This window comes from Oryctolagus cuniculus, chromosome 19 (assembly GCF_964237555.1).
Source record: "Oryctolagus cuniculus chromosome 19, mOryCun1.1, whole genome shotgun sequence".
Taxonomy (NCBI): domain Eukaryota; kingdom Metazoa; phylum Chordata; class Mammalia; order Lagomorpha; family Leporidae; genus Oryctolagus; species Oryctolagus cuniculus.
In genome coordinates, this window is record NC_091450.1 from 32,284,741 (window position 1) to 32,307,029 (window position 22,289).

General features: G+C 53.0%; 2 protein-coding genes and 1 long non-coding RNA gene across 4 annotated transcripts in view; all 3 read right to left on the reverse strand.

The window, feature by feature from the left end:
- The window catches only part of LOC138846929 (uncharacterized), a 99,218-nt gene that overhangs the window by 68,384 nt on the left and 8,545 nt on the right, over window positions 1-22,289 (reverse strand). The window contains exon 1 of one of the 2 annotated variants that reach the window (XR_011384454.1): window positions 2,637-3,723. The exons of the other annotated variant lie outside the window; for it this stretch is intronic. This is a non-coding gene — a long non-coding RNA (uncharacterized lncRNA). Of the gene's footprint in view, window positions 1-2,636; window positions 3,724-22,289 lie in introns of those variants that run through there. 2 annotated transcript variants of the gene reach the window in all.
- LOC100343942 (olfactory receptor 1F1-like) lies at window positions 9,291-13,144 on the reverse strand. Its single transcript, XM_051836268.2, has one exon. It carries the CDS (start codon window positions 11,911-11,913, stop codon window positions 10,978-10,980), a length of 936 nt encoding a protein of 311 aa, XP_051692228.2. The 5' UTR covers window positions 11,914-13,144; the 3' UTR covers window positions 9,291-10,977.
- Window positions 13,702-21,819, reverse strand: LOC100343690 (olfactory receptor 1F1-like). The gene has a single exon (XM_051836265.2). The coding sequence runs from the start codon at window positions 21,570-21,572 to the stop codon at window positions 20,634-20,636; it is 939 nt and encodes a 312-aa protein (XP_051692225.2). The 5' UTR covers window positions 21,573-21,819; the 3' UTR covers window positions 13,702-20,633.

Genomic DNA, 22,289 nt, shown 5'->3' on the forward strand with positions numbered 1-22,289 from the left:
AAACCAGCACTTTGATATGGAATGCTGCCATCCCAAGCAGTGGATTAACCCACTGATCCACAACACTGGCCCTCTTCCTACTTTCTAATGTCAGAAACTGGGGTTATTTCACAATTACCTGAGTGAACCTTTCATTTTCTCTTGTATCTTATACACAGAGTTAGGGATATGTTTGCAGAAAAGGATGGCAGGGTAGCACTACAGATTTGTGCTTGATCCTTTAAGGCACCATATCAAGTATGCTCCTTCTGTAATCAAAGAGACAGAGATCCCAGGGAGCTCACAGCACGCCAGGATTGCGGAAGCCCATTGTCCAGAGTAGACTCCTTTGGAGATGTCTTCCCAGCTCACAATGAATCATCCTTATCTGAGACTGGCACCCTAATCCACAGACCCATCGGAGACCCAAAACTTCCAAAACTTAGCAACATAAAACAGCAAGCATTTGTCTCACTTGTCATAGATCATTTGTCATAGATCTTCTGAGATGGGACTCTGGTCCTGTTCCGGGTCAGGCTTCTGTGTGAGACTGCAGGTACGTTGCCGGCAGGGGCTCAGTCCCGGAGGCTGACTCAGGCTGCAGAATCAACTCCAAGAGAGCTCCTCCTTCATTCACTGCCATTGGCAGCAACCTCACTTACTCCCTGGACCTCCACACAGAGCTAATGTGAAGTGTCCTCACACAGAACTGCTGGTGTCCCCCGAGCAGGGCTTCGAGACGCACTACAGAAGCCACAACAGCCTTTATGATACAGCTCCAGAAGTCACACGCCACTGCTTCTTTGTTTTTAAATTTATTACCTTATTTATCTGAGAGACAGAGAGAGAGGTCTTCCATCCACTGGTTCACTCCCCAAATGGCTGTAAGGCTGGAACTGGGCTGATCTGAAGCCAGGAGCAAGGAGCTTCTTCCAGTCTCCTTCATGGGTGCAAGAGCCCGAACATTTGGGCCATCCTCCACTGCTTTCCCAGGCACAATAGCATGGAATTGGATTGGAAGTGGACACGAATGGGCAAGACACACATGGCCACCTTTATGGGATGCCAGTGCCACAGGCGGAGGCTTAGCCTGGTACACCACGGCAATGGTCCCCAATGCTTCTTACATACTATTCTTTGCACTCTCATCCCAGATAAACCTGGGAAGGATTCCACAAGGCCAGGATCACCGAGGGTCATCTTGCCACATCTCTTACTGGCACATCTGGCTGCCACATCTCTTACTATCAAGTGGAAACCTTGGTTAGAGATCATGTTTGCGGGATGCCAAAACTTGATGAATAAACCCATGTATCCCCAACACACATTCTGTCAGCTCCTCAACCTCTGATTGAGCCCCTCTGTGTCCACTGGCTTGCCTTTCCTGACTACTTGCACACATTCAGGCATTCATGTTCACCATAGGTTTTTCTACCAATCACCCCATTTAAGTGGAAAATGCTGCTTGGGATGCCACAAAGTTCTTGACACTGGAGTCTGATTCACAAAGCTCAAACCTCAGTATCTGCATAGGCCACCATCTGCAGAGCCTAATCCAGGTGGTCCCACACTGCCTCCTAGATTGCCAATTTGGAGAAGTTTACCATGGTAATTTACAATTCCAGCATGCACAGAAATCACCTGAGGAGGCTGTTGTTAAAAATGAAGACTGTGTAGGGGCTGGCGCTGTGGCCCAGTGGGTTAACACCCTGGCCTGAAGTGCCGGCATCCCATATGGGCGCCAATTTGAGACCCTCTCCACTTCCCATCCAGCTCTCTGCTGTGGCCTGGGAAAGCAGAAGATGGCCAAGTCCTTGGGCCCCCACACCCACACTGGAAACCCGGAAGAAGCTCCTGGCTTCGGATCGGCACAGCTCCAGCCATTGCAGTCATTTGGGGAGTGAACCATCAGATGGAAGACCTCTCTCTCTCTCTCTCTCTCTGCCTCTCCTTCTCTCTGTGTAACTCTTTCAAATAAATAAATACATATTTTTTTAAATGAAGACTGTGTATTGGGGCAGTGCTGTGGCATAGCAGGTAAGGCCACCACCTGCAGTGCTGGCATCCCATAAGGGCACTGGATCCAGTCCCAGCTGTTTCACTTCTGATCCAGCTCTCTGCAGTAGCCTAGAAAAGCAGTAGAAGATGGCCCAAGTCCTTGGGCCCCTGCACCTGTGTGGGAGACCCCGAAGAAGGTCCTGGCCCCTGGCTTTGGCACAGCTCTGACCATTGTGGCCAACTGGGAAATGAACCAGCTGATGGAAGACATCTCTCTCTCTCTCTCTCTCTCTCTGTAGCTCTTTCAAATAAATAAATAAATCTTAATAAAAAAAATGAAGACTATGGGGCCAGCATGGCAATGTAGTGGGTAAAGCCTGCTATCTTTGATACTGGCATCCCATATGAACAACTGTTCATGTCCTTGCTGCTCCAACTCTGATCCAGCTTCCTGTTAATGTGCCTGGGAGAGCAGCAGAAGATGGCCCAAGTGCTTGGGCCCCTGCACCCACGAGGGAAACTGAGAAGAAGCTCCTGACTTCAGTCTGGCCCAGCCCTGGCCATTGTGGCCACGCGGGGAGTGAACCAGTGGATAGAAGATCTCTGTGTCTCTGTCCCTCTCTCTCTGTAACTCTGACTTTCAAATAAATAAAACAAACCTTTCAAAAATGAAGACTGTGATTCAGGAAGTCTGGAATGGAGCCTGAAGCAATGCATGTTTAACGTCACTGAGGCAATGTCTGTGTTCTTGGGTGCTGGACCATTCCGTGCTGCTGCAACATCACAAGTGGCGCTCGGTAACAGGGAGAGGTTGACTAGACTCACGAATGGTGGCTGGGAATTCCCCCAGCTGTGGCACACAGGTCAAATGTCATTATGGTGGGGGCTTGTGTGAGAGGTGGGGTACAGGTCAACAGACCTGGGGCCGGCCAAGCTGTCTTCCACAGCAACCCCCGCTCAGGGGACCCCAGTCCTGCCACAGCGGCTTTCCCCGCCCCCGAGCCCGGGGCCCCCACAGGTTCGTCTCCCTCCACTTCCACCTCCTGCGGGTCCGCCTCTGCCCAGGACGGCTAACACCGGGAACCAAGCTTCCAGAACACGACCCTCCCAGAACGCAAGGAGGCCTCCCTGCCCGCAGAGCCCGCCGCACCGCCGCAGCCGGCTCCCCGGCCAACCTCACCCCTGTAACGGACACCCAGACTGAAGTCAGACCCTCAGCGGCTTCGGCCTCCACCTGCGAAGCCGGAGATAGGAAGCAGGCGGAGCGACACCTGAAGAACTCACGGCGGGTTGAGTAGTCATGGCTCCTGGGCTCCGCCAGGCGCCCAGGTTTGGTGGGTGCCAACGCCAGGGTGCCCATTCCCGCTTTTTGGCGATGACGACTCCACCACCGCCACCACAGAGCCGCCCGCTGCAGCGCAGACCCGGACGCCACACGCGTTTTCCCAGCCGGCAGCTCTTCTGTGAGGGACGGCGCCCACCGCCTCACGGAGACTGGCCGAGCTCAGGCACCGCCCCCCTACTCATTGGATGGGAGAACACCAGCCGGGAAAAAGAGCCGGCTATTATTGGCTAAAGCAGGGAGGCGGGCCGAGACAGCGCGGCGATGCAGCCTCTGATTGGTCGCTTTCCGGGAGCGCGCGGTGCTCGCTGTGGTCGCCCTTCGGTGACGTGCACGTGCGCGTGGTGCGTCCGCCGGGAACTCGCCCTGCGCGAAGTCTCCCAGCAGCTGAGGAAAGCAAGCGGTCGCGAAAAACCTGGGAGTCCAAATAAATAATGAGATATTTTACAAATAAAATTAATTTTTAAAAACAAGATGCAAATTAATTATTATTGCAGACCTTCACCTGGTGTCAAATAGGGCCGTTCTTTCAGTGGAAACCCAGATAGGCAAAGAAGTGGATTTGAAGTACCATTTGAAAATAGTACTGAATTTTGCCTTAGCTAAAGCTGAGAAAGTAATATTTTAAAATTCTCATGTGGTTGTAAATAAAATATTGAAGCTTAAAATAATGTGAATTTTAATATAGCTTCTTTTAGTTTTTCCTGTATTTTTTTCAACTTTGAACTTTTTTAAAAATTTTATTTGAAATTCAGAGCTACAGAGGGAAAGAGAGAGAGGAGGAGAGAGAGAGGAGGAGAGGGAGAGGGAGAGGGAGAGGGAGAGGGAGAGGGAGAGGGAGAGGGAGAGGGAGAGGGAGAGGGAGAGGGAGAGGGAGAGGGAGGGGAGAGAGAGAGAGAGAGAGAATCTTCCATCCATTGGTTCACTCCCCAGATGGCCGCAATGGGCCAGAGATGAGAAAGGCCAAAGCCAGGAACCGGGAACTTCTTCCAGGTCTCTCACGTGAGTGCAGGGGTCCAAACACTTGGGCCACACTCCGGTGCTTTCCAAGACCATTAGCAGGGAGCTGGATTGTAAGTGGAGCAGCCAAGACTCAAACTGGCACCCATATGGGATGCTAGCATTGCAAGTGGCAGCTTTACCCACTACACCACCAGCACCTTCGACGTCCACAAATGTTCTTACATTTTAAAAAACTTACAATTTAAAAAAACTTACAATTAAAAAAATTAAAATATGTGTAGGGGTACAAGTTTTCCTTTTGCCTCAGGCTTCAGTGTAGCAGCTTTGGTTCTCCGTGACTTCCCTTCAGGAAGCTGTTCCATCTTCCCTGTGTGCTGATTGATTCACAATCAGTTATTCACCCAAACAATGACTGTTTGTAGAAATTATTACATCCTGGATACCACTAATTAAACTGTCCATGCGCTCATAGAGCTACAGCCTAGCTGACGGTTGAGGGGAAGACAAGGAGAAAAACACAAAGTAACACCCTCCAGATAGATAGACTGCCACTTTATCGTTCAGGAAACACCACCCACTTTACATCATCCAGACCCAGCGCTTACGATTACGTGTCCCAGTGTGAATGATGGCACATTCCTCCTTCTGGGGGTCTTGTGAGGTCATGGTGGAAGACCTTAGAAGACGGGGCAAAACTGTAGTACAAGACTGTCCAGGGCACACGGGAAGCACAAGTTCTGTTGGGATAATTAGTTAACTCTGGCTACCCTGACATAGTGCCACAAAGTGGGTAACTTGAAAAAACAGCAACTCATTTGCCTGGAGGCCTGGAGGCTCTGGGGGAGAACCTGACGAGTGTGCGCCAGCTTCTCCTCACTGTCGCAGCTCTTGGTGTTCCTGGGCTGGCAGATGCATCATCTGCACCTTGGCCGCCATCTGCACAGGCTTGCTCCCTGAGTGTCTGCTGCATCCCTAAGTTTCTGCATAGCATTCTCCTCTCTGTGTGTCCATGTGTCCAAATCTCTTTTAAACGGGAAAACAGCCATTGGAATAAGCCCAGCCTCTTCCTATACTCATCTTGATAACATCAGCAAAGACCTATTTCTTTTTTTATTAAAGATTTATTTTGGGGGGCCGGCACTATGTTGCAGTGGGTTAAAGCCCTGGCCTGAAGCGCCAGCATCCCATTTGGCTGCTGGTTCTAGTCCCAGAGGCTCTACTTCCAATCCAGCTCTCTACTATGGCCTGGGAAAGCAGTGGAAGATGGCCCAAGTGCTTGGGCCCCTGCACTCATGTGGGAGACCCGGAAGAAGCTCCTGGCTCCTGACTTTGGATCGGTGCAGTTCCGGCTGTTGTAGCCAGTTGGGGAGTAAACCAGCAGATGGAAGATCTCTCTGTCTCTACCTCTCTCTGTAACTCTGTCTTTCAGAAAAGCAAAATTTTTTTTAAATTATTTATTTTTTTTATTTGAAAGGCAGAGAGAGAGTGAGAAAGAGGTCTTCCATCTGATGATTCACTACCCAAATGGCTGCAATGGCCAGGGCTGCACGTATCTGAAGCCAAGAGCCAAGAGCCTCCTCCAGGTCTCCCACGCGGGTGCAGGGGCCCAAGGACTTGGGTCACCTGCTGCTGCTTTCCAGGCCATAGCAGAGAACTGATAGCAGAGAGCTAGATTGAAAGTGGAGCAGCTGGGACTGGAACCAGCACCCATATGGGATGCCAGCACTGCAGGTGTCAGCTTCACTTGCTATGCCACAGTGCAGGCCCCAAAAGACCTATTTCTAATTAAGGTCACAGTCATGGGTCCTAAGGGGGTTAGGACTTGAGTAGGGAGGACACAATTCTAGCCACTACAATAAGGAATTATTTGAGGGAAACCAAGGTAGCATCTAGAGCACTGTATGACTGACTGGGTATATGTAGGGGGATTGCAACACGGGGGTTCCACTAACTGAGAAAGCACAGGAGGAGGGAAGTGCATGTGTGTTTGTGCGTGTGGGGCAGTGTCATGGTGCTGGTGGTGGCAGGGGGAGATGATGGCATCCACTTAGGAAATGTTGGGTGTGAAGCCCTAAAAGACATCCAGGTAGAGCGGTCCAGAAGTTGGACACTGTGAGTCCTCAGGTCATGAGCGTGTGGATTTAGTTTAAGACACAACAGTGGACGTAACTGGCCAGGAAGAGAGTATAGGGTGAGAAGGAAGAAGTCCGAGAAGCAGCCCAGAAGGACAAGAATCACAGAGGGGCTGGCAGACGAGGGTGGGACGACGAAAGCTGGGCATGGAGATGGGAAACAAGCAGAGGTGTCTCAGAAGCAATGGAGTCGGCGACCTTCAGAAGAAAAGCGATGTCAGCAGTGCCAAGCGCACAAGGAAATCAAGCAACAGCACGGGTTAGCAGAATCAAATGTTACCAAGTCTTATTGACAAATAAGAGACACAGTGATATTTTCAACAAGTAATTTCTAATATGGCAAATGGACTACACCCCACTATTTAACCTTTGGTGAGGGAACACGGGCAGCTGTTCCTGCTGGTTGTCATGCTGGTGGCAGGAAGCGCGTGCTGAGGCCGAGTCTGGAGTACCGGGTGGGAGGGAGCGGAAGCAGGACCGGGCAGAGGGAGAGGGAGGCTGAAAGGCAACAGTGTCCAGCTGTGGAGGCGCTGTGGTGCATCCGGATTGGCCCGGGCCGCTGAAGTGTCAGGGCGTTACACCTCCCCCGACCAGGCACTGAATGTATCCGCCAGAGAATGGGGTGGTCCTGAGCGAGTCCCTCTCTGTGGCAGAGGCTGTCTGCTGGCACCAAGGGGGTCTGGGTGGCGCACCTGCGTCCGTCTCAAATGCTCGACAGCCGACGTAAGTTACAGACCACACTCCAGGACAGACTGAATCCTCTCAGTTTCTCATTTCAGACACACGGTGATGGGAAAACAGGCTGGCGGACGGGGCCCTCGGGTACCGCTTCACTCTCTACATGCCTGCAGTGGCTGGGGCCGGGCCAGGCTGAAGCCAGGCACTGAGAACTCCATCCAGGCACCCAACTACTCGAGCCAGGCCTGTTTCCAGGAAGCTGGGGTCAGGAGCCGGACTCGACCGTGGGACAGGGACTCTGACGTGGGATGTGGCCATTTTAACCAGCATCTGAGCCCGGGGCCGTGTGCCCAGCCCTGACTTCAATACTTTTTCTTTAAAAAGGCAGAAGGCCATGAGGAATGTGATACCCAGATCGTGTGCCTACACGTCACTGTCAGTTCTGCTTCCTTCCCCTTCACAGTTTCTACGACGATCATGTGTTACTGTCCCAGTCTTTAAGTGCCCCATCAAGGTATTTTAAAAGTTTTTTGAAGGGCTTTTAGTAATAGAGGTAAAGTCTTACCTGATGCAGGTCAGACCCCCAAAAGCAGAATGCAGCATTTTGTACAGAACAGGGGAATAAGTAGAAGCCCATGACTACATGTACAAAGGAAAGAGCCTGGAGGAAATACACAAGCTATGCGCATGCATTCCCCCTCTCTCCACCACAGGGGCATGCGGCAGCTGGGCTCACACACACACTGGGCTGCACTCACCGCTCGGCGGAGGCCCTCATGGCATCTCTGTCCATTCCCCTGTCTGAAGCTGAGGGGTGGGGGCAAGACAGGAGGGAGGGCTGCCCACCATGGTCTGGGGCTTGAGGGGTATGAGTTTGCTGATTTAAATAAAGAACAGCCCCCCAAAAGGAGATACAATACAAAGATTCATTGAATGATGGGATTATTAGAAGTATAAGATTCCTATTTCATAATTTCCTGCATTTTCTAAAACATTCTATAACAGTGATATGTTAAATTGTAGAGTCACAAACATGTTTTAAGAATGAATGTCGGGGCCAGCGCTGTGGCGTAGCGGGTAAAGCTGCCACCTGCAGTGCCAGCATCCCATATGAGCGCCAGTTCGAGTCCCAGCTGTTCTACTTCTGATGCAGCTCTCTGCTATGACCTGGGAGAGCAGTGCAATATGGCCCAAGTCCTTGGGCCCCTGCACCCACATGGGAGACCTGGAGGAAGCTCCTAGCTCCTGGCTTCAGATTGGCACAGCTCCGGCCATTGTGGCCAATTGGGGAGTGAACCAGTGGATGGAAGACCTCTCTCTCTCTCTCTCTCTCTCTTTCTCTCTGCCTCTCCTCTCTCTGTGTAACTCTGACTTTCAAATAAATAAATAAATCTTTGAAAAAAAAAAAAAGAGTGAATGTCAGTGGAGGCAGGCTCTTCCTTCCAGGAGAGCGTCTGAGCTCTGTTTTCTAAGAGAAGCAGACACTTCTGGAGAGTGCAACAACAGAAATGAAATCGGGTTCTGTCATTCCCGAAAGTTGCACATCCATGGGCACTAGCAGAATCATTAGTAAAAATAAATAAATTACCCATAAACACACATTTTATGTATTATATATGATGCTATAGAGATATGTATTTATTATATCATAAACTATAATAGGTAATTTTAGGACTTCTCCTTATCCTGAAACAAATAAAAGAGAAGCAGTAGACCCAACGAGAAAGATGTTATGAAAAGAAATCATCTAATACCGAAGACAAAAACCGTTTTCTCAAGGCACAGAATTCATGGCAGAGGATGCTGTTATGTATCCGGCAAGCCCACACCCATCAGCCCAGGCAGTGACTTTAATTATTGAACAGTAGAATTTATGCCAAGAAGAACCTGAAAGGGCAAAGGGACCACCTGCCCCATCCCCGAGGGAACACAGGGCCTTCTTACACCTGGGGAGGGGCTGACTCGTCAGAGGAGTGAGCTTTGCGATCCTCTGTCAACAAGCGGGAGATGCAGGACCCATGACAGAAAAAGCCCGTGTCACTGGGCAGAGAGCGGGTGAAGGAAGGTGAGCCGATTCCTGTCCCAGCCGCTGCAGCGGCTCACCCAGTCGCCTGTGGAAACGGTGATGGCGGCAGGCAGCGTGGTATGGGCCTGCTGTCTGCCGCAGCACAACTTACACTCACACATGTGATCTGCTCAAGTTGGGGATTACCCAAATAAATCATAATACACCCATGGCATGAAACACCATGCAGCTGTGAACACACGACATGGGAAATGGTACGTGGAAAACCAGTGTGAAGGTTGTATGGATGTCTGGAGGCCAGCTTCAGTAAAAATTATTTTCATACGTTTTTTAAATTTTATTTATTTTATGGGAGAGGCAGAGAGACCAATACAGACAGATCTTTCATCTGTTAGTTCTCTCGCCAAAAGCTTGCAACAGCCACAGCCAGGCCCATCTAGAGCCAGGAGGCAGGAACTCAGTGCAGGTAGCAGGGACCCAATGCTTGAGTTATCACCTGCTGCCTCCCAGGGTGCACATTAGCAGGGGATTGAGAGACTTGAACCCAAGCACTCCGGTGTGGACATTCAAGTGGCCACTTAACCACTGCACCAAATGCCCACCCCTATCTCCATATATTTTAACTGTTTTTACAGGTTATTTTAATTTCCTTACATGAAATCTTTGACAGTGTGGAAGCATCATGCTGTGATTCTTAAAACAACACACAGTGATGCCTCTCACCCAGTTAAATGTGTCTAACTGAAAATTCAGACAACTTCCGTTTGTTCACTTACTCAGTAAACGGGGGTTCGCACACAACCTGTGTGGGGAGCCCTGTGGTGCCCAGTGTGCATCTGAGTCCGAAGTATCTCACCTCTGTCTCAGGCCTTGGGGGCGAAGCAGCAGTGGGCTCATGGAGGGGAAGGAAGAGCTGCCAGTCGGCTTCACGTGGACAGCAAGTCCAAGAGGGGATTTCGGAGGGAACCCGGGGGACGGAGCGTCAGTCTCTGCTGAGGGGCGGCCTCCAGGTCCCCACAGAGCAGGGGACCTGGACTCAGCACCTGAAGGCTTGGGCGGCCTTGCCACCCAGGGAGAGGGCATCGAGGCGTCCTGGAGAGACAGACGGGCAAAGGTGATCTCTGTCCCCAAAACCAAAGGTGCGGCTCACACTCCACCGATCCCAGCAGGGAAGGCGGTCTGTCGGATGCAGAGGCAGTGCACACCCGGAAGGGCTCGGAGGGTCTGCGTGGGGCCCGGGCACATGGAGCAGGAGCAGCCCCAGGAGCAGCCTTTCCCGGCACAACACGGGGCCCACGGACAACTTCACGGATCGCGTTTCTCATCTCTGTTGGTTTTACCCACGAAAGACCTCAGATGGCCGCTGAGGCCCACTGTTCATGACGAGCACTGTCCCAGGCAGTGGGCTGTCCACTGAGAAAGCACATGAGAGCCCGGCAGGGACTACAAGGGGAAAGGTCCCAGTGCCCAGGTCGCATCCACACACTGATTTAACTGGCTGAGCTCTGCTTGGGAGCCGGGGCTGAAAACCACTGCTGTGGGCTCCGAGAGAATCTTCAGAAGAATCACAGAATGGGTAAACTGTAGGCTTTCAAGAGGGTTGCTAGCAAAGGAAAGGCCTACCAGCTATGTAGAAGAATGTAAAATGTAGTGATCAAAAAAATTTAAAAATGTAGTGATCAACAAGACACCACTGCCGTTCAAGGGAGCGGGGTTGGAGCTCAGAGTTCACTGATCACGATCTACCAGCATATTTGTTCTAAGTTCCTCAAAGACACTTTGACAGAGCAGTGGCTGCATTTCACACGTAGGCAAAAAGTGTCCATGCCTGGCACGATAAGCCTGTGGCGTTCTCATCGCTATGAACCTGTCTTGCTGCCGACCGCTCTTCTGAGCGCCGCCTTCAAGTCCCGGTTCCTCAGGCTGTAGATGAAGGGGTTCAGCATGGGGGTCACCACCGTGTACAGCACGGTGGCCGCGGTGTCCTTCTCAGCCGAGTGCGAGGACGAAGGGCTGAAATACACAGCGATGATGGTGCCATAGAAGAGGGAAACCACAGCCAGGTGCGAGCCGCAGGTGGAGAAGGCTTTCCACCTGCCCCGCGTGGATGGCACCCTCAGCACAGCACAGGTGATGTGGGCGTAGGAAGCCAGGATGCAGACAAACGGGGCGATCATGACCAGGGCCCCCTCAGTCAGAATCATCGCCTCATTGAGCCGTGTGTCCGAGCAGGATAGCTTCAGGAGAGGAGTCACATCACAGAAGAAGTGGGGGATGGCGTTGTCCCCACAGAAGGACAGTCGCGCCATCAGCAGGGTGTGCAACAGGGAATTCAGGTTGGCAATGACCCAGGACCCGACGACCAGCAGGACACAGAGCTGACGGGTCATCTTTGTTGTGTAATGTAACGGGTGGCACACGGCGACAAAGCGGTCATAGGCCATCACGGCCAGGAGGAAATTGTCCATGTCCACGAACATGAAGAGAAAGTACATCTGCGTGAGACAGCCAGAGTAGGAGATGGCCTGACTCCCGAGGGCATGATTGGCCAGCATCTTGGGGACGGTGGTGGAGGAGAAGCAGACGTCCACGAAGGACAGGTTGCTGAGGAAGAAGTACATGGGGGTGTGCAGGCGGGAGTCTGTGCTGATGGCCAGGACGATGAGCAGGTTCCCCAGGACCGTGGCCAGGTACATGCTCAGGAAGAGCACAAACAGCAGCTGCCGCTGCTGGGGCTGCCGCGAGAGTCCCAGGAGGAGGAACTCGGAGACGCTCGACTCGTTGGCCCCTCCCATGCGTCTGAGCCCAGGTGAACAGAGAACGGCGAATTCAGAACCTCGGACGAGGATGGTTAAGGTGTGTTCAGGCTGCAGGCAGGAACAGGTCTGCAGAACAGTCCAGGGAGCTGCTGCACTGGGGTTTGCTACACTCCGTTCCGTGTTTCCTGCCGGGCTCCCTAATTCTCCTCCCGTGTTCAACACGGGACACCACACAGCCCCTGGCTGAGTATCTCTGCTTACATCGCTGTTCTCCCCCCCCCCCAATGCCTTAGTGGCTCCTAAAGAGGCAAGAGAAATGGCTGACGGTTATTACCGGGTTCCAGTGACAAGCAGGGAGCTCGAGACTCCTACTGCTGTCCCTGCATCAGCAAGGTGCACACAGGAGTTTCTCAGAAGACCTCGATGTCTAAGCAGAGATCGGCGTCTCCACTCTGGCGCCTGCCTGGAGGAAGCTGGCACTGGTGCGCTCCTGTCGTTCACCTGCGCGCACCCGGCCCACGCCGCTCTTTGTTGTAAAGATTGGGAAGTCCCGGAAACCCAGGCAGGTCCTGACCCGTGAGGAGCAGGACTTCCTCGCTCAGCCCTGCGTGCCACAAAGTGCTTGGGGCAATCACAGAGGGGCCTTTACAGCAGCCCCTCAGCCCCTGGGACACATTCCCCGAGAGCCTCATTAGAGACAAGAAGAGAGTAGCTGCCTCTTCTACTTTGTCCCCTTTGGACCAACGGTGATGACATAGACCATTACCCAAAGTTCCCATGTGGCTCTTGGGGCAAAACTGAAAGAGACCAGACTTGAAGGCACCTTGGCAGAGACAAATCCCCGACTGACTGTCGCACAACCTCAAGCCTCAGCGCCTTGGTCATGTGGGGCTGTGCCCGCAGGTGTTCCTATGCTTTCTGGGACACCCTCGCTTCCTCCTTTCTGCTCACCTGGAGAGAAGATCAGTGATACTGCAGCTCTCCACTTTACACATGGGAATGTCAAGAACACATTACTGGGCTGGCGCTGTGATGTAGCGGGTAAGCCACCACCTGCAGTGCCAGCATTCCCTATGGGTGCTGGTTCAAGTCCAGGCTGCTCCACTTCTGATCCAGCTCTCTGCTATGGCCTGGGAAAGCAGTGGAAGATGGCCCAAGTCCTTGGGTTCCTGCACCTGCATGGGAGACCTGGAAGAAATTCCTGGCTCCTGGCTTTGGATAGGCGCAGCTCCGGCCATTGTGGTCATTTGGGGAGTGAACCAGCAGATGGAAGACCTCTCTCTCTCTCTCTCTGTCCCTGCCTCTGCCTTTCTAATAAATAAATAAGTCTGGCCGGCGCCGCGGCTCACTAGGCTAATCCTCCGCCTAACGGCGCCGGCACACCGGGTTCTAGTCCCGGTCGGGGCGCCGGATTCTGTCCCGGTTGCCCCTCTTCCAGGCCAGCCCTCTGCTGTGGCCAGGGAGTGCAGTGGAGGATGGCCCAGGTGCTTGGGCCCTGCACCCCATGGGAGACAGGAAAAGCACCTGGCTTCTGTCATCGGATCAGCGCGGTGCGCCGGCTGCAGCACGCCGGCCGCAGCGGCCATTGGAGGGTGAACCAACGGCAAAGGAAGACCTTTCTCTCTGTCTCTCTCTCTCACTGTCCACTCTGCCTGTCAAAAAAATAAATAAATAAAAATAAATAAATAAATAAATAAATAAGTCTTTAAAAAACTACAACTGCTTCTTCCCTACAAAGGAGAAGCAATACCTGTAGGGCTAATTTCAGCAGAAAAGGATTTCTTTAAAATAAAACACTGCCTCTACCAACAGGTAAACCACGGTGTTTTATTTGGCCATAAAAATGAATCGACTTGTGATTCGTGCCACAACATGGATAAATTTCTAAAGCATCAAGCAACAGGTGACACAAAGATCATGTATTGTATGAATCCTTTTATATGAAACAGGAAGGACAGGAAACTCCATAGACAGAGAACGCAGACTGGCGGCTGCCGTGGGCTGGGGGCAGGAGATGGGCAGTGACCGCCATCAGGTGGCCGATGAAAGTGACTCAGAACTGGACAGAGCTGGTGCTTGTGCAGCACCACAAATGTGCCCAATGACACTGAGCCATTCACTTCAAAATGACTCATTTTATGGGATGAGAACTTCAACAAAATTAAAAAACAAACAATATTGAGCGCCTGTCAAAAATCACCAGGAGGCAGGTCAGCCGGGTGTGGGTGGTTAATTTGACAAGACAACTTGGCTGGGCCAGGGTACCAAGTTCTAGATGTGCATGTGCTTTCTACACGAGATGCACACTTGAGTCAGCACACTGCCCCCCATCGTGGGATGGGCCCTGTGCACTCGGTCAAAGGCCTTGGTAGAAAAAGCCTGCCCCCAGGGTCTCCTGACCTGCCAGGCCTCCACACTCACACAAGCTGATTCCCTAGAGTTTACAAATCTCAGGGGGAAGAGAGGGGAAGAGGGAGAGAGAAACTGATTCTGTCTCCCTAGATTACAAGAATCCACTCTCACAAGATTGCTGTCTGGTAACACTGCTCCCGCCCATGGCTCAGGACCAGCCAGCGAGGACACCACCCATGCAGCAGTCATGGAGTCACTGCCACCACTACCTCAAAAAGATCATAGGAAAAGTGGATTAAAATACGGGGGAGGGGCAGCGCTGTGGCTCAGGTTAAGCCTCTACCTGCAGTACCAGCATCCCAAATGGGGGCTGCTCCACTTCTAATCCAGCTCCCTGCTGATGCACCTGGGAAAGCACTGGAAGATGGCCCAAGTGCTTGGGCCCCTGCACCCACATGAGAGACCCAGAAGATGCTCCTGGCTCCTGGCTTTGGCTTCACCCAGCCGCAGCCATTGCAGCTATCTGGGAAGTGTACATGCAGACGGAAGATCTCTCTCTGTGTCTCTAACTCTGCCTTTAAACAAACAAACCCTGGGCGGGGGGCGGGGGGTGGGGGAAGTGCGGGGATAGGCATTTAGCCAAGCAGTTACGATGCCAATCAGGATGCCGGCATTTCACATCAGAGCACCTCGGTTCAATCCCCGGCTCTGCTTCCTGTCTCTGGTCTCCTGCTAATGCAGACCCTGGGAGGCAGCAGTGAGAGCTCAGGTAGTTGGGTTCGTCACCCATGTGGGAGGCCCTGAATGAGCTCCCGCCTCCCAGCTTTGGCTCATGGGGAGTGAACCAAAAGGCGGGAGTGCTCTCTCCCCTCTCGCATCTATCCTTCCCCCCTTAAATAAGAAGAAAAATAATTCTCAAAGTAAACAAGAATCTTTATTTTCCAGAACATTTCTTCAATAAGCATTGCCAAGAACTGTGACAGGCCTGAGACTTTATCCTATTTACAAGCCAGTAAGTGCGCCCACCAGTTACACCGGAAGTGTGACCAGACTCCCGGGCCAGAGAAATGAAGAGTGTATTGCTCACAGGGCCGGCGCCGTGGCTCACTTGGTTAATCCTCCGCCTGCAGCGCCAGCATCCCATATGGGCACCGGGTTCTAGTCCCAGTTGCAGCGCCGGGTTCTAGTCCCAGTAGCTCCTCTTCCAGTCCAGCTCTCTGCTGTGGCCCGGGAGTGCAGTGGAGGGTGGCCCAAGTGCTTGGGCCCTGCACCTGCATGGGAGACCAAGAGGAAGCACCTGGCTCCTGGCTTTGGATCAGCACAGTGCGCCGGCCATAGCAGCCATTTGGGGGGTGAACCAATGGAAGGAAGACCTTTCTGTCTCTCTCTCTCTCTCTCTGTCTATAACTCTACCTGTCACACACACACACACACACACACACACAAAGAGTGCATTACTCACAGCACTAGCGGTAGCCAGAGTATCCGCATCTACACCTGAGCCTCACAGAACGTAAGAGCAGGTGGCAGCTGCACACACACAGCGGCCTGCGGTGCATGGGCAGATTTCAAGCTCAGGAAATGGAATCGTCCATAACTACAAAGATGTCTTTCTGACCTTTGACCCAGAGGGAGTCAAATCTTGGTTACAATCCTGCTCTTTGCTCAGGAAAGACACCCTTTATATCTTCCAGGCTGGTGGCTACACCAAGTCCTTCAAGAGATAATCTAGAACAAAAGCAACCAGTGCGTCACAAAACACCAAGAAGCAGGAGACCCAGGGTGGATTATCTCCCAACAAGCACAGCTTAATTTTATACTCACTTTTCTTTAATAGTGAATGGGAGATAGAGAAATCCATCACAGACTATTCTTTTAAAAAAAAGTTACTTATTTATTTGAAAGAGTTACAGAAAGAAGGAGAGGCAGAGAGAAAGAGAGAGAGAGAGAGAAAGAGAGAGGTCTTCCATCCGCTGGTTCACTCCCCAATTGGCTGCAATGGCCAGAGCTGCACTGATCTGAAGCCAGGAGCCAGGAGCCAGGAGCCAGGCACCTCTTCCAGGTCTCCCATGTGAGTGCAGAGGCCTAAGGACTTGGGCCATCTTCCACTGCTTTCCCAGGCCATAGCAGAGAGCTGGATGGGAAGTGGAGCAGCTGGGATGCAAACTGGCACCCATATGGGATGCTGGTACCACACACGGTGGCTTTACCGGGTACACCACAGCGCTGGCCCCTTCATAGGTTATTCTTTTGCAATACAAGTTTGTCTAATTTTCTTCCATGTTCTAACAGTTTTTAAGTAAGACACTGAGGTAGCCTTTATCATAGCAGTTAAGATGCCTACATATGGCTGCTGCACTTCCAAACCAGGTCCCTGCTAATGCACCTGGGAAAGCGGTGGAAGATGGCACAAGTGCTTGGGCCCCTGTACCTCCATGGGAGACCTGGATGGCTTTGGACTGGCTGAACTCTCTCTCTCTCTCTCTCTCTCTCTCTGTGTGTGTGTGTGTGTGTGTGTGTATGTGTGTGTGTGTGTCTTCCTCTCCCTATCACTCTGCCTTTCAAATAAAAAAAGAAAAATTCTGCATCCCACATTGGAGTGCCTGGGTTTGAGTCCTGGCTCTGCTTCTGATTTCGGCTTCCTGCTTATACGTACCTTGGGAAGCAGCAGGCGATGGCTCAAGTGGTTGTGTCCCTGCTACACACTTGGAGACCTGGATGGAGTTTCCAGCCTTTTGCAAGCATTTGGGGAGTGGGCCAGCAGATGGAAGTGCTGTGATGTCTCCCTCCCTCCCTCCCTCCTTCTCAAATAAGTAAGATCCTGTTACAGAGGGAAGGAGACTTCATCCAAGTGAACTGTTGTGGAAAGTCTGAGAATGAGCAAGCTCAGGTCACAGGAATGTAGAGCTAGTAAAATGCTCAATACTGGGACTGGTGCTGTGGCATAGCAGGTAAAGCTGCCACCTGGGGTGCCGGTTCGAGTCCCAGCTACTTCACTTCCAATCCAGCTCATGGGAGACCCGGAGGAAGCTCCTGGCTTCAGATTGGCATAGCTCTGTCCATTGAGGCCATCTGGGGAGTGAACCAGTGGATGGAAGACCTCTATCTCTCTCTCAGCTCTGCTTTTCAAATAAATCAATCAATCTTTTTAAAAAATCAGAGTAATCAAAATATTCTTAAGAGGAAAAAAGATGTAAAGAGGACCAAGATCACTGTGTTCCCAGAAAGCAGGATCTTGGGAAGTGTGCACCGTCCATGAATCTCTACACCCTCCACCACCCAACGTCCAGTCAAAAACCAAGAGCTAATACCGCACACAAAGAGAGAGTGCCAGCACTGTGGCACAGAAGGCTAAGCCACCCCCTGTGGCCCCATGTCCCATACTGAAACACTGATGCTTCGCGCTTCCCGTCTAGCCCCCTGCTGATGCCCCTGGGGAAGCAGCGATGGCTCCAGTCCTTGACCCCTGCATCCACGTGGCAGACCCGGATGGAGTTCCTGGCTCCTGATTTTGCCTGGACTAGCCCCAGCCATTGCTTTTCAAATAAATAAATGACATTTTTAAAGAGAAGTAAGATGTTAATTATTATAGTTTATACATTGACTAAATAAATCAGGAAAAACAGTAGAAGACACTCTTGGCTTCAGTATGACCATTGCAGCCATCTGAGGAGTGAACCAGTGATGCAAGACCTCTCTCTCTCTCTCTCTAACTCTTTCAAATAAATAAATCTTTAAAAATAAAAATACAACTATACAGTAGAGAAAATTTGATTCAAGTCCATTCCACACGAAAGGACCCAGAGGGGACTGCAAGGGAGAAGGGTGACCTGAGCTGGGTGTTCATGGGAGAGCCGGCTTGACGCCGCGGGGTGGGAGGCCACAGTGGGCATATCCACCAGGGCCCACAGTCACCCTTCACTGGAGGGCTGACCATTTTCGAATGCAGGTAGCCTGTCACCCAAACCTCAGAGGAGGTCTCCGCGTGGTCCCCAAACGATGTGGGCCACAGGGCAAACAGCAGACCACCGGCATGAGGGTTTGGAAGCCACGCTACACACTGAAGCGCGAGAGCTCACGCCTGCGGGCACGTCCGACTCCCAGTTCCCTCTCCCTGGTAGGATACGCAGCAGACCACCGGCACGAGGGTTTGGAAGCCACGCTACACGCTGAAGCGCGAGAGCTCACGCCAGCGGGCACGTCCGACTCCCAGTTCCCTCTCCCCGGCAGGATACGCAGCAAGGGCTGGCCGACTCCTCTGAGCAAGTCTGGTGTTCGCTAGCAAAGGCAGCTGGTGTCAGGCAGAAATAATGAAGAAATGAAAGAAAGGTGATGTTCATTTTTTTCTCCAAGCTGGAGAAATGTGTCACTCGGAGAAAGCAAGCAAGCATGCTGTGGGGTCACTCACGCTGCTGGGACGGACACACCGGGAAAGGTGGCTTACAGCACAGAGACACTTCAAACAGCTCAGGATTGGGGTGTGGATGACAGACACTGCACGCGTGTGATGAAATCCCTGCAGGTTTTAAACGCGCACCCAAGGTCTTTGCTGACACGGGACAAAGGAAGAGGACATCACAGAAGTCGTGGGCAGATGGCAACCAGCTTTTTTTTTTTTAATAAGATTTATTTATTTTATTTGAAAGGCAAAGTTACAGACAGGCAGATAGAGAGAGAGAGAGAGAGAGGTCCTCCATCTGCTGGTTCACTCCCCAGGTGGCTGCAACGGCTGAAACTGTGCCGACCCGAAGCCAGGAGCTTCTTCTGGGTCTCCCATGCGGGTGCAGGGGCCCAAGGACTTGGGCCATCTTCCACTGCTTTCCCAGGCCATAGCAGAGAGCTGGATCAGAAGAGGAGCAGCTGGGACATGTAGGATGCCGGCACTGCAGGCGGTGGCTTTACCCGCTATGCCACAGCCACAGTGCCAGCCCCGGTAACCAGCTCTGAGCAGCTACAGTCACAGTGCCTGGCTCCAGCAAGGACATGGGCCACTCTGCTTCTCCAGGGGGATGTGTAAGCCCCTCCTTTCAATACGGAAGCGGTTTGTTAACTTTCTAAAGCAAGAATGTCCAAGTTACAAGTCGAGGCAAGTGTTCAGTCCTCCATTCATTTTCTTTCAGCTAAAGTTGATTTTTCCCGTGGTCTAGGACGGGTGCCAGACACTGGGGCGTGTGCCCAACTGGGTCTGGGGGTGTCTCAGCATCTGTGGGAGGCCCTCATTGCAAGGGGAGAAAAAAGGCAAAACAGAGCCATGAGAACCACAACAAGGAGTCAGGGGGCCACAGAGGGGGAGGAGGCATTTGACTCGGTTCTTTCTCATTTATGAAAGGCAGAGACAGACCTACAGAGACAGAGAGAGGGATCTCCCTTCATGCCCCAAATGCCCACAACAGCCAAGACTGAGTCAGGCCAGAGCCAGGTACCTAAAATCCAATGGAAGTCTCCTGTGTGGATGGCAGGGACCCAAGTACTTGAACCATCACCAGCTCTCTCCTGGGGTCTGCATTAGCAGCAGGAAGCAGAGCCAGGGCTCGAACCAGGTACTTTTGATGTTTGTGATGCTGTCGTCCCAAGCGGAGGCTTAACCTATGTGACAAATGCCCAGCCAGGACTCCGGACGGAGGGAGGAGGGGTGGGGGAAGGAATAGGGTCGGGGAGGGGTGGGGCCAGTCAGAGAACGGAGCAGGTGGTCTGGGCAGTGGGAACAGCCAATGTTAGTTTGTTTCAAAGACATCCATGACCCCAGCTGAACCACTCCCTCCCCAGCAAATATCAGGTACTGAAGCCTCACCTCCCGACGGCCCTGGGGCCTCCCTACGCCCCGCTGCGTGCACACAGGGTCCTCGCCTCCCTACAGCCTGGCTGCGTGCACACAGGGTCCTCGCCTTCGGACAGCCCGGCTCTGTGCACACCGGGAGAGCTTCGCCTCCCGACGCCGGGGCCACGTGCACACAGGGAGCCGCCTCTGGACGGTGACTGCCCACTCTACCGTCCTTTGGTTTGACTCCCAAAACCAGTTTGTGGGTTTGTGTGGCCCCACCGCTGTGGAGGGAGGTGCTCCCCCTGACAGCGGGTGCCACTCACCGAGGTGGCGTCTCAGCTCTCGGGCGAGGACCCGGCCTCCAGAGAGCCTGGGCTCAGTGTTGGGGACCGGGCGCAGGTGAACTGTGAAGGCTTCCCAGGCGAGTGCGCCTCCTCCACACACATCCCTTAAAAAGGAAGCAGCTGACCTGTTGTAAAATAACTCAAAAGCCGGTCTTTTCTCAGAAGCAACAGGGCTCCAGGCGAGGCAGATCACCTCCCGCCCGCTCCCGTCTGCCTCGGATCAAACAGCCGCCACACTGAGCCCAAGCGGCAAAAAACACGTTTCCTTGGCAGTGAGATTCCGCCTTGGGATTCTCTCATCAGGCAGAAAATGTCTTGCTGCCGACCGCTCTTCTGAGCGCCGCCTTCAAGTCCCGGTTCCTCAGGCTGTAGATGAAGGGGTTCAGCATGGGGGTCACCACCGTGTACAGCACGGTGGCCGCGGTGTCCTTCTCAGCCGAGTGCGAGGACGAAGGGCTGAAATACACAGCGATGATGGTGCCATAGAAGAGGGAAACCACAGCCAGGTGCGAGCCGCAGGTGGAGAAGGCTTTCCACCTGCCCCGCGTGGATGGCACCCTCAGCACAGCACAGGTGATGTGGGCGTAGGAAGCCAGGATGCAGACAAACGGGGCGATCATGACCAGGGCCCCCTCAGTCAGAATCATCGCCTCATTGAGCCGTGTGTCCGAGCAGGAGAGCTTCAGGAGAGGAGTCACATCACAGAAGAAGTGGGGGATGGCGTTGTCCCCACAGAAGGACAGTCGCGCCATCAGCAGGGTGTGCAACAGGACATTCAGGTTGGCAACGACCCAGGACCCAACAACCAGCAGGACACAGAGCTGACGGGTCATCCTTGCCGTGTAATGTAAGGGGTGGCACACGGCGACAAAGCGGTCATAGGCCATCACGGCCAGGAGGAAATTGTCCATGTCCACGAACATGAAGAGAAAGTACATCTGCGTGAGACAGCCAGAGTAGGAGATGGCCTGACTCCCGAGGGCGTGATTGGCCAGCATCTTGGGGACGGTGGTGGAGGAGAAGCAGACGTCCACGAAGGACAGGTTGCTGAGGAAGAAGTACATGGGGGTGTGCAGGCGGGCGTCTGTGCCGATGGCCAGGACGATGAGCAGGTTCCCCAGGACCGTGGCCAGGTACATGCTCAGGAAGAGCACAAACAGCAGCCGCTGCTGCTGGGGCTGCCGCGAGAGTCCCAGGAGGAGGAACTCGGAGACGCTCGACTCGTTGGCCCCTCCCATGGGCCTGGGTGCCTGGACCAGGAGCCAAAACAGGATCCGTTCAAAAGCTCGGGTCGGGTGAGGCAGGGGCCCTGGGCCTCCCTGCTCTCACTAGCAAAATGAGAGCATTTGCTCACGGGAATTCAGGCAGACACAACGGCGGTTCTCTCGGCACTTGGTTTTTACAACAAAGTTCTATACAACGTTACATGTTTAAGATATCCAGAGACTTCTCTATTTGTGCCGAGGTCAAGAGAACCCACACCGAGCCATCACACCGAGCCATTGCCATAGAGACAGGTGCACAGCGAGAAGCCAACACAGCACTGCCCGGGTTCCCAGATGCAGTGGTGCTGCCCTGGAGCGAAGGTTCCCCCCCCCCCACCGCCCCTCACCTCCTGGCTGGCCACGTCCCGTGCCCCCAGCACATCTGCTCTGGGACCTGTATCTGTGAGCCGCGACAGCTGCTCCCTGTGTGGGTTGGGGTGGGGTGGGCGACACTGCTGCCGTGCCTGCGGCTGCTACCCCCCCCCCAACTCCTGTTTCCCGGGCACCTGTCCGGGGTCCGAGCCGGGCCGCCTTGTGTATGCTGAGTGTCTTGAGTCACACTCGTAAAATTAAAATGAAGTATCCTGGGGCGTGGGCACAAACCGTCACTTTGCGTTTCCCGCAGTTAGGGTTCTCAGGCCAGGCAGACACCAGCCGAGACAGAGATGGCGGGGAGCCGCTGATCACCGC